The 12,733-nt window shown below is 36.5% G+C and overlaps 1 protein-coding gene across 14 annotated transcripts in view; it reads right to left on the bottom strand.

Moving 5' to 3' along the window:
* The window catches only part of HDAC9 (histone deacetylase 9), a 944,501-nt gene that overhangs the window by 448,617 nt on the left and 483,151 nt on the right, over window positions 1-12,733 (bottom strand). For 9 of the 14 annotated variants that reach the window (XM_045495018.1, XM_045495017.1, XM_045495026.1 and 6 more), the window contains 3 exons: window positions 8,556-8,797; window positions 3,209-3,374; window positions 2,107-2,233 (listed from right to left, as the gene is read on the bottom strand). In XM_045495018.1, coding sequence (XP_045350974.1) covers window positions 2,107-2,233; window positions 3,209-3,374; window positions 8,556-8,797 — 535 coding nt within the window. The remainder of the gene's footprint in view (window positions 1-2,106; window positions 2,234-3,208; window positions 3,375-8,555; window positions 8,798-12,733) is intronic. The other 5 variants (XM_045495014.1, XM_045495020.1, XM_045495016.1 and 2 more) reach the window with 3 other exon arrangements.

Genomic DNA, 12,733 nt, shown 5'->3' with positions numbered 1-12,733 from the left:
CCATGATTATCATATACAAAGAAACCAATGAACAGGGCAGGGTTCTGCCAGTATTATCTATTTGAATCACGTATTCTCAAGAATTAACTGGCTTAAGGGCACTTCATCTAGCCATAGTGAGCAAAAAGCATTAAATTCTGATTCCATAAATTAATGATTTACAGTGTCTGGAGTTGGGCCCTATTGAAGTTCAGTTCAGTATAAAAAGGGACTGCTAACTGATATTTGACAGTCATGTTTAATATACCCAAGGGGGCAGCTAAAGAATTTTCAGCTGACATGTTGTTTGTACGTAGTTGTTTCCCATTTAAAAAAGGTATTATCTCTTCTTAAAATGAGCTGTAACTTAGAAGGAGTGTGAATTAGTTATAAATTATGTATGTAATTTTAAGTAATAAAATGATATTTATTTCTTTTTTTTTTATTTATTTATTTTTTTTTTTAATTTTTTTTTCAACGTTTATTTATTTTTGGGACAGAGAGAGACAGAGCATGAACGGGGGAGGGGCAGAGAGAGAGGGAGACACAGAATCGGAAACAGGCTCCAGGCTCTGAGCCATCAGCCCAGAGCCCGACGCGGGGCTTGAACCCACAGACCGCGAGATCGTGACCTGGCTGAAGTCGGACGCTTAACCGACTGCGCCACCCAGGCGCCCCGATATTTATTTCTAAATACTTTGGGCTGTTAACTGAACCTCTGAAAATTTTCTTCAGGGACTAGCTTCTCAAGTCAACCGACATGCCTGATGGAAATTATGTAAACCATTAAAAAGTATTCATACAGTACTCTACTCCGCAATCTGCCTCAGTTACTTTTTTTTTTTTTTTGAGAAAAGCAGATACTTATAAAATAGAATCAGAAGGATAATAACTTTTTCAATAGAACTCCTGGGATGCTTCCAGTTTCAATATAGAGTAATCAAGTATTTACTTCCTTAACCTTGCTGATGTGAGGGATCACAAAAAATTCAAGTGTAAAATCCGATAGTCAATCAGCAAACACATAAAATGAGAGCAATGATACTATTATCTATTAGCCTGTTATCCAAATATGCTTTATCTATCACTGTTTGTCCTGATTTTAAAAAGCACCACATGGGGCGCCTGGGTGGCGCAGTCGGTTAAGCGTCCGACTTCAGCCAGGTCACGATCTCGCGGTCTGTGAGTTCGAGCCCCGCGTCGGGCTCTGGGCTGATGGCTCAGAGCCTGGAGCCTGTTTCCGATTCTGTGTCTCCCTCTCTCTCTGCCCCTCCCCCGTTCATGCTCTGTCTCTCTCTGTCCCAAAAATAAATAAACGTTGAAAAAAAAAATTAAAAAAAAAAAAGAAAAAAAAAAAAAGCACCACATCCTTCATATTTTACTGAAAGGAGAACTGTGTATTTCATAGTGGCTTTTCCCTGGACTCAGGGAAACACGGATCCATAAATCTGTAAAACCATAATGCATTATGTTGTCAGCTTGTGTATCAGAAGCCAGGGTAGTCATTTTACAGTGCAGCAAAAAATGAAGTCAGATGGACAGGCGTAAACTAGTCACTGAAGACTTAGCTTTACTTAGTTGCCTTCGTTCTCATTCTTTCCCTTCCCTCCCTTGTCTTCCTGCCTTTTTTTTTTTTTTTTTTTAAGTCGCAAAGCTTCTGGTCTTTTAAAAATAGCTCAGATCTCCACCTCCTATCGAGCCAAGTAAAATAAAGTCTCAACCTGCCAAATCCTCAGAAATTATTGTAAAGATATCAGATGCACCATCTGAGAATAGAAAAATGCAAACTAGGAACTAATTTCTATGCCCCACCCCACATTTCTGTTACTCATTCACCAAAAAACATATCTACTTCCTTGCCCTCAAGATGATACTTGCTAACATTCATGAAGCACTGCTCTCTGTGGCATAGTTTACCACATTATTTCACAGGACCTTTCCAGCAGCCCGAGAAGGCAGGTATTATTATTATTACAGTCTTTTTACAGAGAAGGACAAGAATTCAAGGAGCTTGACCACAGCCACATAGCTGAGAGTGGCAGACCTCGGTTTTGTGCCCAGGCTGGCTGAACACAGAACCTATGTTCTTGACCCGTGGGAATGAAAAAGGCCAAACACTGAACATACGTGTACCAGAGCTTGGGATGGCGGCTCACGGAATGATTTTTTCCATTAGTTGGAGTGTCTTTTGTTGCTGATTTACTCAACAGGAATTCTTGAAGCTTCTGCTTTACTTCTGTACTTGCCACTGCTCCTGAAACATACACATACAGAAATAGATGTTGACTTGGGGCTTTGTCCTTCCATGCCTCTGGAGTATTTAGCAAAAATTAGGAAGTAACACCACTGGTCACTGCATGTGAAGTTTTCCTATTAAAAGAAGAAACCAGAGTCTAAAAACAGGCTTTTGGAAATGGCACAGTAATGTTTTGTAACTGCTGCTCAAAATGCCAATTTTCAAAGGAGCCTTGATGATTTCTTTAATTGCTTCTGCAGAAAGGGGAGTCCCAGAATTAACACTAATTTTTTCCTAAACTTAAAAAAAAAAATGAGGACTAAAACACTGCCTTTTAAAAATCAAGACTCTTGGGGGACAATATAAATGACAACACAATACACTGACCTCTCCTGAACTGCTAGTTGGAAAAACTAACATTTTAAAAACCTCTTTTGAGCATTAAACAAATAACTACTGCTGACTGTTCCAGTTCTAGTCATCTGATTTTAAACCTTGCTACATCCTGATTTTGAACTGACCTCAGATAGGGGAATTATTTGGATCTGTCTCCCTCTTGTGGATAGTTTTTTTAAACAAACGTTCTGCCTTAAATCTTCCCAAAGTCTGGGTACTCAAAAACTAAATGGAGGCAAGGCTTGACTTACAGAGAACAATTAATTATAACTTGAGCGGGAGGAAGGCATAGTGAGGAAATGTGAAAGTAAGTTTATTATAAAACAATATGGCATAGCTAGATCGCTTGACTAGAACCTTGTTTTTAAGCCTCAAAAACAACAGAAATAAGCATCTTTGCCAAACAATGCTCTGTTTACTTCCTCTGCAGACTGAAGGCAGAAAGATAATATGTGAATGTCAAAGCTTTACATTTGAGTCCATAATTCATTCTTTTAATTAAATGCAAACAGTTTTGACAAGTTTAATGCCACTCTTTATCAGGCTTCTTTCTGAATGATGATCAGCTAAACATGAGGGAAGAGATTCGTTTTTTACCCTGGTGCCTCTTACTTTCTCGTCCTCTATCTTTGCCTCTGAGAGGAGGAAGCTGTTGTTCTCTGCGATGCCTCTCTACTTCCTGTTCTTGCCTCTGCTGCTCCAGTTTCTGCTCCTTTTCTAGGAGTTCTTGTTGCTGTTTTATGGCTAGAAGTTCCTGTTGCAACTTGCGAGAAGAGAAAGACATGAGAGTGTGCAATTTCTTTAGGCGTTACAGTCATCACTGACCAAAATCAAACTGTTAGGAGCTTCTGGAGTTTGTTTCCGTTTAGTTTACATTTTTACTCACTTTTTCAGTAGATGACTGAAATCTAACGACAAACAACTAATGCCATAGATGGTCTTAATGTCATATAAGCAAGTTTTTAGGTAGCTTCAGTTCCTGTGCCGCCCCACCAAAACTCGTTACCAAATTCACTGTAATCTTTAGTTCTATGAGTAGCTTTCCTTTGTACAACTGAAACATATGAAAACAGGCAAAGACAGAAATGGCCCAGAAGTCTGTTTTACCACGTCTCTCACATTATAAATAAACAACGGAAATCTTCATTTCTTATCCTGAGAAATAGTATGAAAATAATCAAATCTAAGGAATGGTGAGAAATAAGTTAATTTGGGAGAAGTCTACCTAAAACAGAATGAATGTTAAAAATTCCTAAACCTTACAGAGAAGGTTCTCAGATTAATGTAATCTATACATCCAAAATAGGCTTTGTTCTCAAAGCAGCAAACGTTCATTCATTCATCCAGCAGGCAAAAACATTCAGAATAGAGAGAGTGGTCAAAATGAAGTCACTTCCATTAAACTACTATCTGGTTGTCTGAATCCCTTGAATTCACTTCCAAACAAAGAAGAACATGAATATGAAGGCTTCTTAAAAACTGTATGGAGATGTCAGTTTTCTCTCAGGCAGAGAAAATGAATAACAGTAAATGTGCTCACTGACGAATACCTAAAGATGAGGAGTTCTACCCAGGCTCTGATATTACCAGATAAGAAATCTAGACACCTTATTAAACTACTTAAAGCCCTGGGTCCTCATGTGTCAGAAAAACAATCTCCTTCACACATCATGCTCACAATGCATATGGAATTTACTGGGTAAGTTTGAACGACACTAATTTTAATGATTATTACTATATTTAGATCTCAGTCCTAATGAAGTTAGCATAATTTGCTGTTTTAGGTATCTATCTAATGTAAGTCTGAAATTTTTGTTGAAAAGTAAGAGAACAAAACCAAAAAGCTTTGTGGAATAGCATGAGAGTTACTCTGAAGCAAAAGGAAGCCAACTTTGTATGCAGACCATAATAGCCTCACCTCTCCCAGAAGGATATGGTTACAAGCATTTCTGGTTACTCTTCATATTAAAATCTTCGCCATTTTGGCTTTGAGATACCAGTCCCTTATTGGATGTTTCTACATACTCCATTTTAAAGGAAAAGTTTATAACTTCACTTAAACTATGCCTTGAATATTAATTCTTTTAAAAAATTTTTTTAATGTTTATTTATTTTTGAGACAGAGTGTGAGCAGGGGACGGATGGAGAGAGAAGGAGACACAGAATCCGAAGCAGGCTCCAAGCTATAAGCTGTCAGCAGAGAGCCCAATGCAGGGCTGGAACTCATGGACCACGAGATCATGACTTGAGCAGAAGTTGAACACCTGACCGACTTAGCCCCCCAGGCACTCCTAAATATTAACTCTTTACAGCTATTGGGAGTGGTCAAATTGATTCATTGCTTCAACCAAAGCCCCAGTGAAATTGAAATTTAATCTATTTTAGAAAACTAGAAAAATCACACAATTTAATCTCCATAGTTACTATTCATTATTGAAGACTGCAGGAATGATATTGAAAAAAAAGAGAAGGAAATAAAACATCAGCCCCCAGTTTCAGATGTTCTGGACTGATACAGGACACAGAGAGGATGATGTGGTAGTTTTGATGGCAGACCAGGCAAGGCTAAAAATCCTAGAACAACCATTTACTGGCTGTGTGTCCTTCGGCAAGTTACAGTATTTCTGTCTCAGCTTATGTGGGTTGAAAAATGGGATAACAACATCTAACTCAAGAGGTGTTGATGACAGAAGCCAAAGATTGATGCTAATAAAAGCTTCATGTACTATGTGTTCCTCATAAACATAAAATCCAAATGAAAGTTAAAAGCACCAATTCTTATCCTTTCCCATGAAAGAGTAAATTAAAATTTAAAAAGTTAAAAGCTTCCTAAACTCGAAAGGAAATTGAAATTAGGTCTTTAGTTTCTGAGAAAACGACTTACTACTTTAGAAAATCACTTTAAAAGGTAAATTTTCCTTTTGGCTATCTCAGAATCTTTTTCCTGTCAAGAGCCTCCTCTTTTCCTCTATTTTCCAGATGTCAGTAAACTGACTATACTACTTTGAGCTAAAGTAACAATCAGTTACTTACTTGCTACTATTGGCTTGTGAGCAAAATGAAAAAATACATTACTTCAAAAACTTTCCTATGGCTCTTTACAACTACAAAATGCATCAAATATAAGTGAAAAGAAGAATTTAAAGCAGCAACTTATTATTATTGCCCTGTATTCAGTGCAACGTGAGTCAGGTACCACAGTAAAATGAACTATACAGTTACCTTAAAAAGCATGGTGAAGGGCACCTGGCTGGCTCAGCTGGTAGAGAATGCGACTCTTGATCTCAGGGCTGTTGAGTTCAAGCCCCACATTTGGGGTAGAGAATATTTAATGAATAAAAGTTTAAAAAAATCCTCCACAAAAAGTATGGTGAAGAATATAAATCTTATTCATTCATCACTGTCATCCTAACATGGCAAGAATGAATGGAGAAGGAAATCTAAACACCAGTGTTCCAAATATTTTTCAAGGGTCAAATAGTAATGCTTTAAAGTCATTCAAAAATAATCCTGTAAACTAAATTAAGGTTTCCTATTCTACTCAATACAGTTATGAGCTACTGTTTCCACATGAGACCCAAAACAAAATCCCCACTCTTTTTTTTTTTTAATTTTTTTTTTTTAATGTTTTATTTATTTCTGAGACAGAGAGAGACAGAGCATGAGCAGGGGAGGGGCAGAGAAAGAGGGAGACACAGAATCCGAAGCAGGCTCCAGGCTCTGAGCTGTCAGCACAGAGCCCGATGCGGGGCTCGAACTCACAGTCCCCGAAATCATGACCTGAGCTGAAGTCGGACGCTCAACCGACTGAGCCACCCAGGCGCCCCTAAAATCCCCACTCTTAATTTAGGGTATCTTACAGATCAATAAATTGCAAGAGTTCTTTTAAAAATTTTTTTAATGTTTATTTATTTCTGAGAGAGAGAGAGAGAGAGAGAGAAAGAGAGAGAGAGAGACAGAGTGTGAGGAGGAGAGGGGCAGACAGAAAGGGAGACACAGAATCTGAAGCAGGCTCCAGGCTCTGTCAGCACAGAGCCTGACGCAGGGCTTGAACCCACAAACCATGAGATCATGACACATGCAGAAGTTGGACACGTAACTGACTGAGCCACCCAGGTGCCCCTAGAATTCTTTTAGTAAAGTTCACTAGTAAAAGAAAAAAAATCATGACATTTTATACCAGATGTCAAAGGCTTTTTGGGAATATAAGATACAATAGGCTTTCCAGACTAAGGAAATATCTTAAAAAACAAAGAACACAAGGAAGAAGGTAGAACTTTTACCTTCTCAGATACTAATATTAATGTGGTAAAATTATATAACATCAACACAGATTAATTATCTATATTAATCTGACATAAATATACTGTATCCAATATGCAAGTGAGTAATCAAGCGTCTATTGTACAATATTATAAATATGATAGAATGTGTAATTTATTGTATTAGTAAATTAACATGTGTTTAAATCATTTTGAAGGACGTAGATAATTAATTATGACAGTAATATAAAGTAGCAAATATTTATAATAAAATTCTATTTTATTATTTATTCCATAAAAATGGAATTGTATTATAAATATTTGCTACTTTATATTACTGTCATAATGAATTAAAACTAAACATGTACTTAATCAGAACAAAATAGCCTTGTTTTAAATGTCTCTGTCAAGAATTTGAAACATTTCACAAATAAAGTTAAAGTAACATTTATCTCAAAGATACAAGAAGAAATAGATACATAGATACATGTAAAATGACTTGACAACAAAATAGTCCATCATAAAATATTCTGGGATATAGACATATTTCTCCAAGAATAATTTAAACAACTTGGGTCTCAAACTGTCAACTACACCCAAAATTCTTTTAATAAATTTTTATCTGTGGTCTATTGAACTTATATAAAAATGTTGAAAATATTTGCCCAGGTTTCTTCAAATATAATTCTACTGAGCTTTTTCTGTCATTATTTTGAATGAATATTATAGGGTCTTATTCGTAGGGAAAATACTCAGAACATCTACTTATAGGGAGGTGGTTGGGAGGATGGGGGGAAAATAGCTGATGGGGGTTAAGGAGTGCATGTGCTGTCATGAGCACCGGGTGATGTATGGAAGTGTTGAATCACTATATTGTACACCTAATACCAATATTACACTGCATTTTAACTAACTGGAATTTACATAAAAGCTTAAAAAAAATATCCACTTATAGACGAAAAAAACCCAAAACAACACAAGTCTCTCTTCACATAAAGTGACTAATTTATCCTTTCTGATAAATAGATTATGCAGATTCTTTAAAGATATAAAATGAAGGGGCGCCTCAGTGGGTCAGTCGGTTGAGCATCCAACTCTTGATTTTGGCTCAGGTCATGATCCTAGGGTCATGGGATTGAGCTCCTCTGTGCTGAGCATGGAGCTTGCTTGAGATTCTCTCTCTTTCTCCCTTTGTCCTTCTCACCCACTCACTCATGTGCTCTTTCTCATAAATAAATAAATAAATAAATAAATAAATAAATAAATAAATAAACAAACAAACACACACACACACACACACACACACACACACACACACACACACACTGGATCTTCCCAGGGTCATTCATGATTCTTCTTGGCGGAGAATAGATAAGTGGGGCAAATGAACAAAATCACATACCAGAGAATAAACAGAAGGTAAGAATCACTATTTCCCACCATTGATGCTGTAAACTAATGGATGAGGGTAGTGGAGGTCCCTCCAAGAAGCAAAGCAGGTTTTTCATCAGCACTCTTACTACTTACCCAAGGTTTTCACTAGTAAAATCACAATTTCCTCCAAACCATACCTCCATGTCTTAAACATTCCTCCTCTCCCCACCCCAGTGCTCCTTCTTATGCTCATGTCATGCTGCAGGCTTCTGGAGTGAAAAGGTCAGAGGCAAAGAAACATTTGCTACCTTGATGTGCTCCTGAAGCTGAGCCTGGTGCTGCCGTGTCAAGTTCTCATGCTGTTTCTGAAACTCTGCAATCAGGAGTTGCTTCTGGATTTGCTGCTGTTGCTGGATAAGTAGTAATTCTTGCTGCAGTTGCTTTTCACGGACAACAGGATCCACCACAGGCATCATCATCCTGAGGTCTGTCCTCAGGTCTAAAGGCGAGATGGGCTCCAGGCCCACAGGAACCTCTGATTTCACATCCACTAGAGAAACAGGGGGAAAAACGGGGCGGGGGTAGGGGGCATGACAGAGGATAAGAAATTAGCACAGTGACTTGGAAACAAACAAAAAATAAAAGAGATTATACCCTACAACAAACTTTAGGTCAACTACTGTAGTCATTTTTTACGACGATGATAAAAAGTCTTTTGTGTATTAGTTTTGATAAAAAATGGACCCTATGCTCATTTTCAACCACCAATACCCCTTCATGCATCTTCTAAATTTCTCTTTTCAAGGAGATGAATCAAAACAAAACAAAACAAAACACCAAACAGATGAATCTAATCATTTACTGGTATATAAGTCATTCATAAAACCTATTCTACTTGATCAGTTATGCAAGTCAGGTAAACTTAGGACAAAAAAATGCAACTCTGTTGAGAAGATGCCAGGTTATAACACAGAAGTATCACAACTCAATTTCTACACTTGCAAACATTTTGGTTTGTAATTAGAGTCAGAAGATATATTCTAAGATATACTCCTTAAGAATTAAGGAATTCCTGGGGTGCCTGGTTGGCTCAGTCAGTTTAGCTTCCTACTCTTGATTTTGTCTCAGGCCATGATCTCATGGTCATGAAATCAAGCCCTGCTTCAGGCACGTGCTAGCCGTAGAGCTTGCTTAAGATTCTCTCTCTCCCTGTCTCTCTGCCCCTTTCCCCTACTTGTGCTCTTTCTCTCCCAAATAAATAAATAAACAAACAAATAAATAAAGGAATTCCTTAAGAATTAAAGCTTTTTAGCAAGGTATCTGTAGGGCTATGGGACCTAACAAAGAAAACGACAGATCTGCATGCTAAAATCTTGAAAATGATGAGTAGGTTAGCTAACCAACCACAACAATGGTCCCAGGTCCAAATATCAAGGAGTGAAAGTAGCCAACTTTCTATGTACTGTTCTTAAAATGATAATATTTCAGTTACCTTATTCCTAAAATGAGCAAGGCAGAAAAATGGTGAGGAAGCCTAAAACAAATCAAACCACTAGAGGAAGAAGATTTGATAAGAATAATTATAGGACATTTAAATTTTAAATATCTAAAATAAATTAGACAATGCATAACAATTAGACAATGCACACACACACACACACACGCATATAATTCTACTCCTGTTAGATAACTTGTAGGATGGAAGGCATAAGCACAAAAGCTCATAGACAAGGAAGACAGGCAGTAACAACATGGAACTATTAAAAGGACTAAATGGAATAATCCACTCCAAGGACTTAAAACATATAGTACATTTCTCAATAAATGCTCTGAGTTTTTTAAGTTATATAAAAATTGAAATTTCCTGCATATGAAACTATATGATACTGTGTGGCTCACAAAACAAAAATATTAAGAACGAGTATGCAAATAAAATTGCATGTGATTTCCATTTAGTACTAGAAAATAAAAACACTAAAACTTCTAGAAAAATGGAAAAAGGAAAAAGAAAATAAAGGAATATAAATAAGCAATTTTAAAAAATTTATCTTTACCAGTAAAGAAATATAAATTTTAAGTGAAAGTAAGCCATTGTTTTCTAAACATTAAATATCATCTATATGATTCATGCATTTGCCTGTGTGTGTATATAATGGCCCATTGTATGGTGTAAGCATAATACCAAGTAGACAATTATGTATTGCAAGTGGCACTACCAAACAGCTTAAAACTTCTAAAAAATAATTTGGTGATATGTAGGAAGAGGTATTAAGTATTTTACCATTTGATTCAGGTTTGCCAACCGTAGGAAGATATCTTAAGGAAACAATAGTAACAGGAAAAAACAGTTCAATGTCATACTATTTATTAAAGTATTATTATTTTAATTAAAATCACCAACTACAAGGAAATGTCTAGGTAAAATATGTCACATCCATATGGTGGAAAAATACACAATCATTAAATCATGGGAACATGAAAAATGCTATTACAACATTAAGTGAAGAAACAGTAATAGAAGTGACACTACCCTAGGATAGCTCTTTAAATAAATATCATTTAAGTCAATATACATTTATTGAGAACCTTAAATTCTCAGGTTTGATGCTAGATGCTGGACTCAGCAGTAGAGCAAAAATGACAAAAATTCCAACCCTCCCAGAGCATTGGGTTCTTAACTGTATTAGTCTCTGAATTCGTGTACCAAAGACTGGTGAGGTACAGAAGATAGTTGTATCTGGGGTGGAAATAGGAATAATTTTCCCTTTCTTACTTTTCTGTATTTTTCCAAATTGCATTTAATGCTCTGACTACTACTGTAAGTAACTTACATCTGTAGATTCCAGGTTGGGAACTACAAAGTTTATATTCTGTGTGAATTTAAGAGCTATTTTCATTGAGTCAAGAACAGCTAACAGAAATCTTGTTTGTAGAAGTTAAGGCTGCAAATACTGAATGAAACATTAATGCCCTTACTTGTCACTTGAATTGCACGTACAAGGCAGGTGGGTGAGGTGGAAGGGGGGCTGGTATCAATCTTGGGTTGCTAACACTGGTCATTTTTCAGTGTATTGATCAGAAGCTTGTGTTGATGATGCTACATATGTCACTTTAATGAAAATGGTAAAACAGTTTATTAATGAACCATTGTTTGGTGGACAATGTCTTCTAAAACACTGATGTTTATGAAAGGAAAGATAGTAATTGTGACGAGTTGGGGACTAAATGAGGATAGTGGCCTCTAAAATCTCTTCGTTGCAGTACCTGCTATAGAACTTTCAATCAAGACTCTGGAGTAACATGAGATTTTCAACATTAATTTATAGAGTTGGCATAATTCCAACCAAAAGCAATGACTGTTAATGACGTATTTCATTTTTGCATTAAAAAGGCCAAACTACAGCCCCCAGTGTTTACATGGAAATCCCAATAAACAAAGGTCAGAATTTAACCCTATAAAGACAAAATGTAGAATTTCAAAAGACACTGGCCTCTCTCCTTGTTGGCATTCTTCTTATCCATAAATTGTGATCATCGAATCTCTAAAAAAAAAAAAAAAACAAAAAACCCTTCCCACAAAAAAAGATAAGGGAAAAAAGTCCCAGAACTCTCCAAAACAGCTATTGTCAACCTCAAAGGGTAATTTGACTTCTTAACCTGCTATCCCAACAGAAATGATTGTGTCTAACTGCTTGCCTTTGTTCAGAGACTAATCACTAAATTGTGAAAAATCACCCTCAACTTAGAAAAACTGCTCTTGATTATAAATAATTGCCCAAGACTGAGAGAAAGCGGCAAGCAAGATCCCAGTCTTTCATCCAATTTATTCAGCAGCAATCCACATTCCATTTGTCTAGACTAAATATAGCAGCGTTTATACAAGAAATCAATAGTGCTTGCAGAGAGGAGAGCAAAGGCATGAATATTTCATCAAACTCAGAGAGAAATGGCAATCAGCAAACTGATGGTTCTGTGTAGGTCATCTTTGGCCTGCTGGATTAGTTCTGTTACTTGGACAATAGCTCATCTCTGGCTAATCATAATCATATCATAAGCATTCTTTCTATTTTTAACATTAATTGTATTGTGGGTGACAAAGACTCATCGTATTCCAAAAGAAATGATGGATTTTTCTTACAGCTTCTGTGACAGGCTAATAAGCCTCTCCAGGAGCAATAATAGTAACACAATACCAGGGCTGAGTTTCAACAAGTTACAGTCACTTTCATATCACAGAATGTGAAAGAAAGGGCATTGTCCACAGCTGCTATATTATCATAATTAGAAATAACCAACTTACAAGAAAAAAATTAACAACCAATTTTAACAATGAGGAAATGGAATCATCTCTATTCATAACATTTCTTGCATAGGAGCATGCAAATTCCTTACAAATTACTTAGAACAGGTGCCAGTAGTACATAAGTTAGAAGGAAGTTGATGGAACAAATTGTAGTTATTAGTAGCACTAGTTATAAACAAATGT

The sequence above is a fragment of the Leopardus geoffroyi genome, chromosome A2, assembly GCF_018350155.1.
Source record: "Leopardus geoffroyi isolate Oge1 chromosome A2, O.geoffroyi_Oge1_pat1.0, whole genome shotgun sequence".
NCBI lineage: Eukaryota > Metazoa > Chordata > Mammalia > Carnivora > Felidae > Leopardus > Leopardus geoffroyi.
This window is presented reverse-complemented; position numbering and strand designations above follow the sequence as displayed.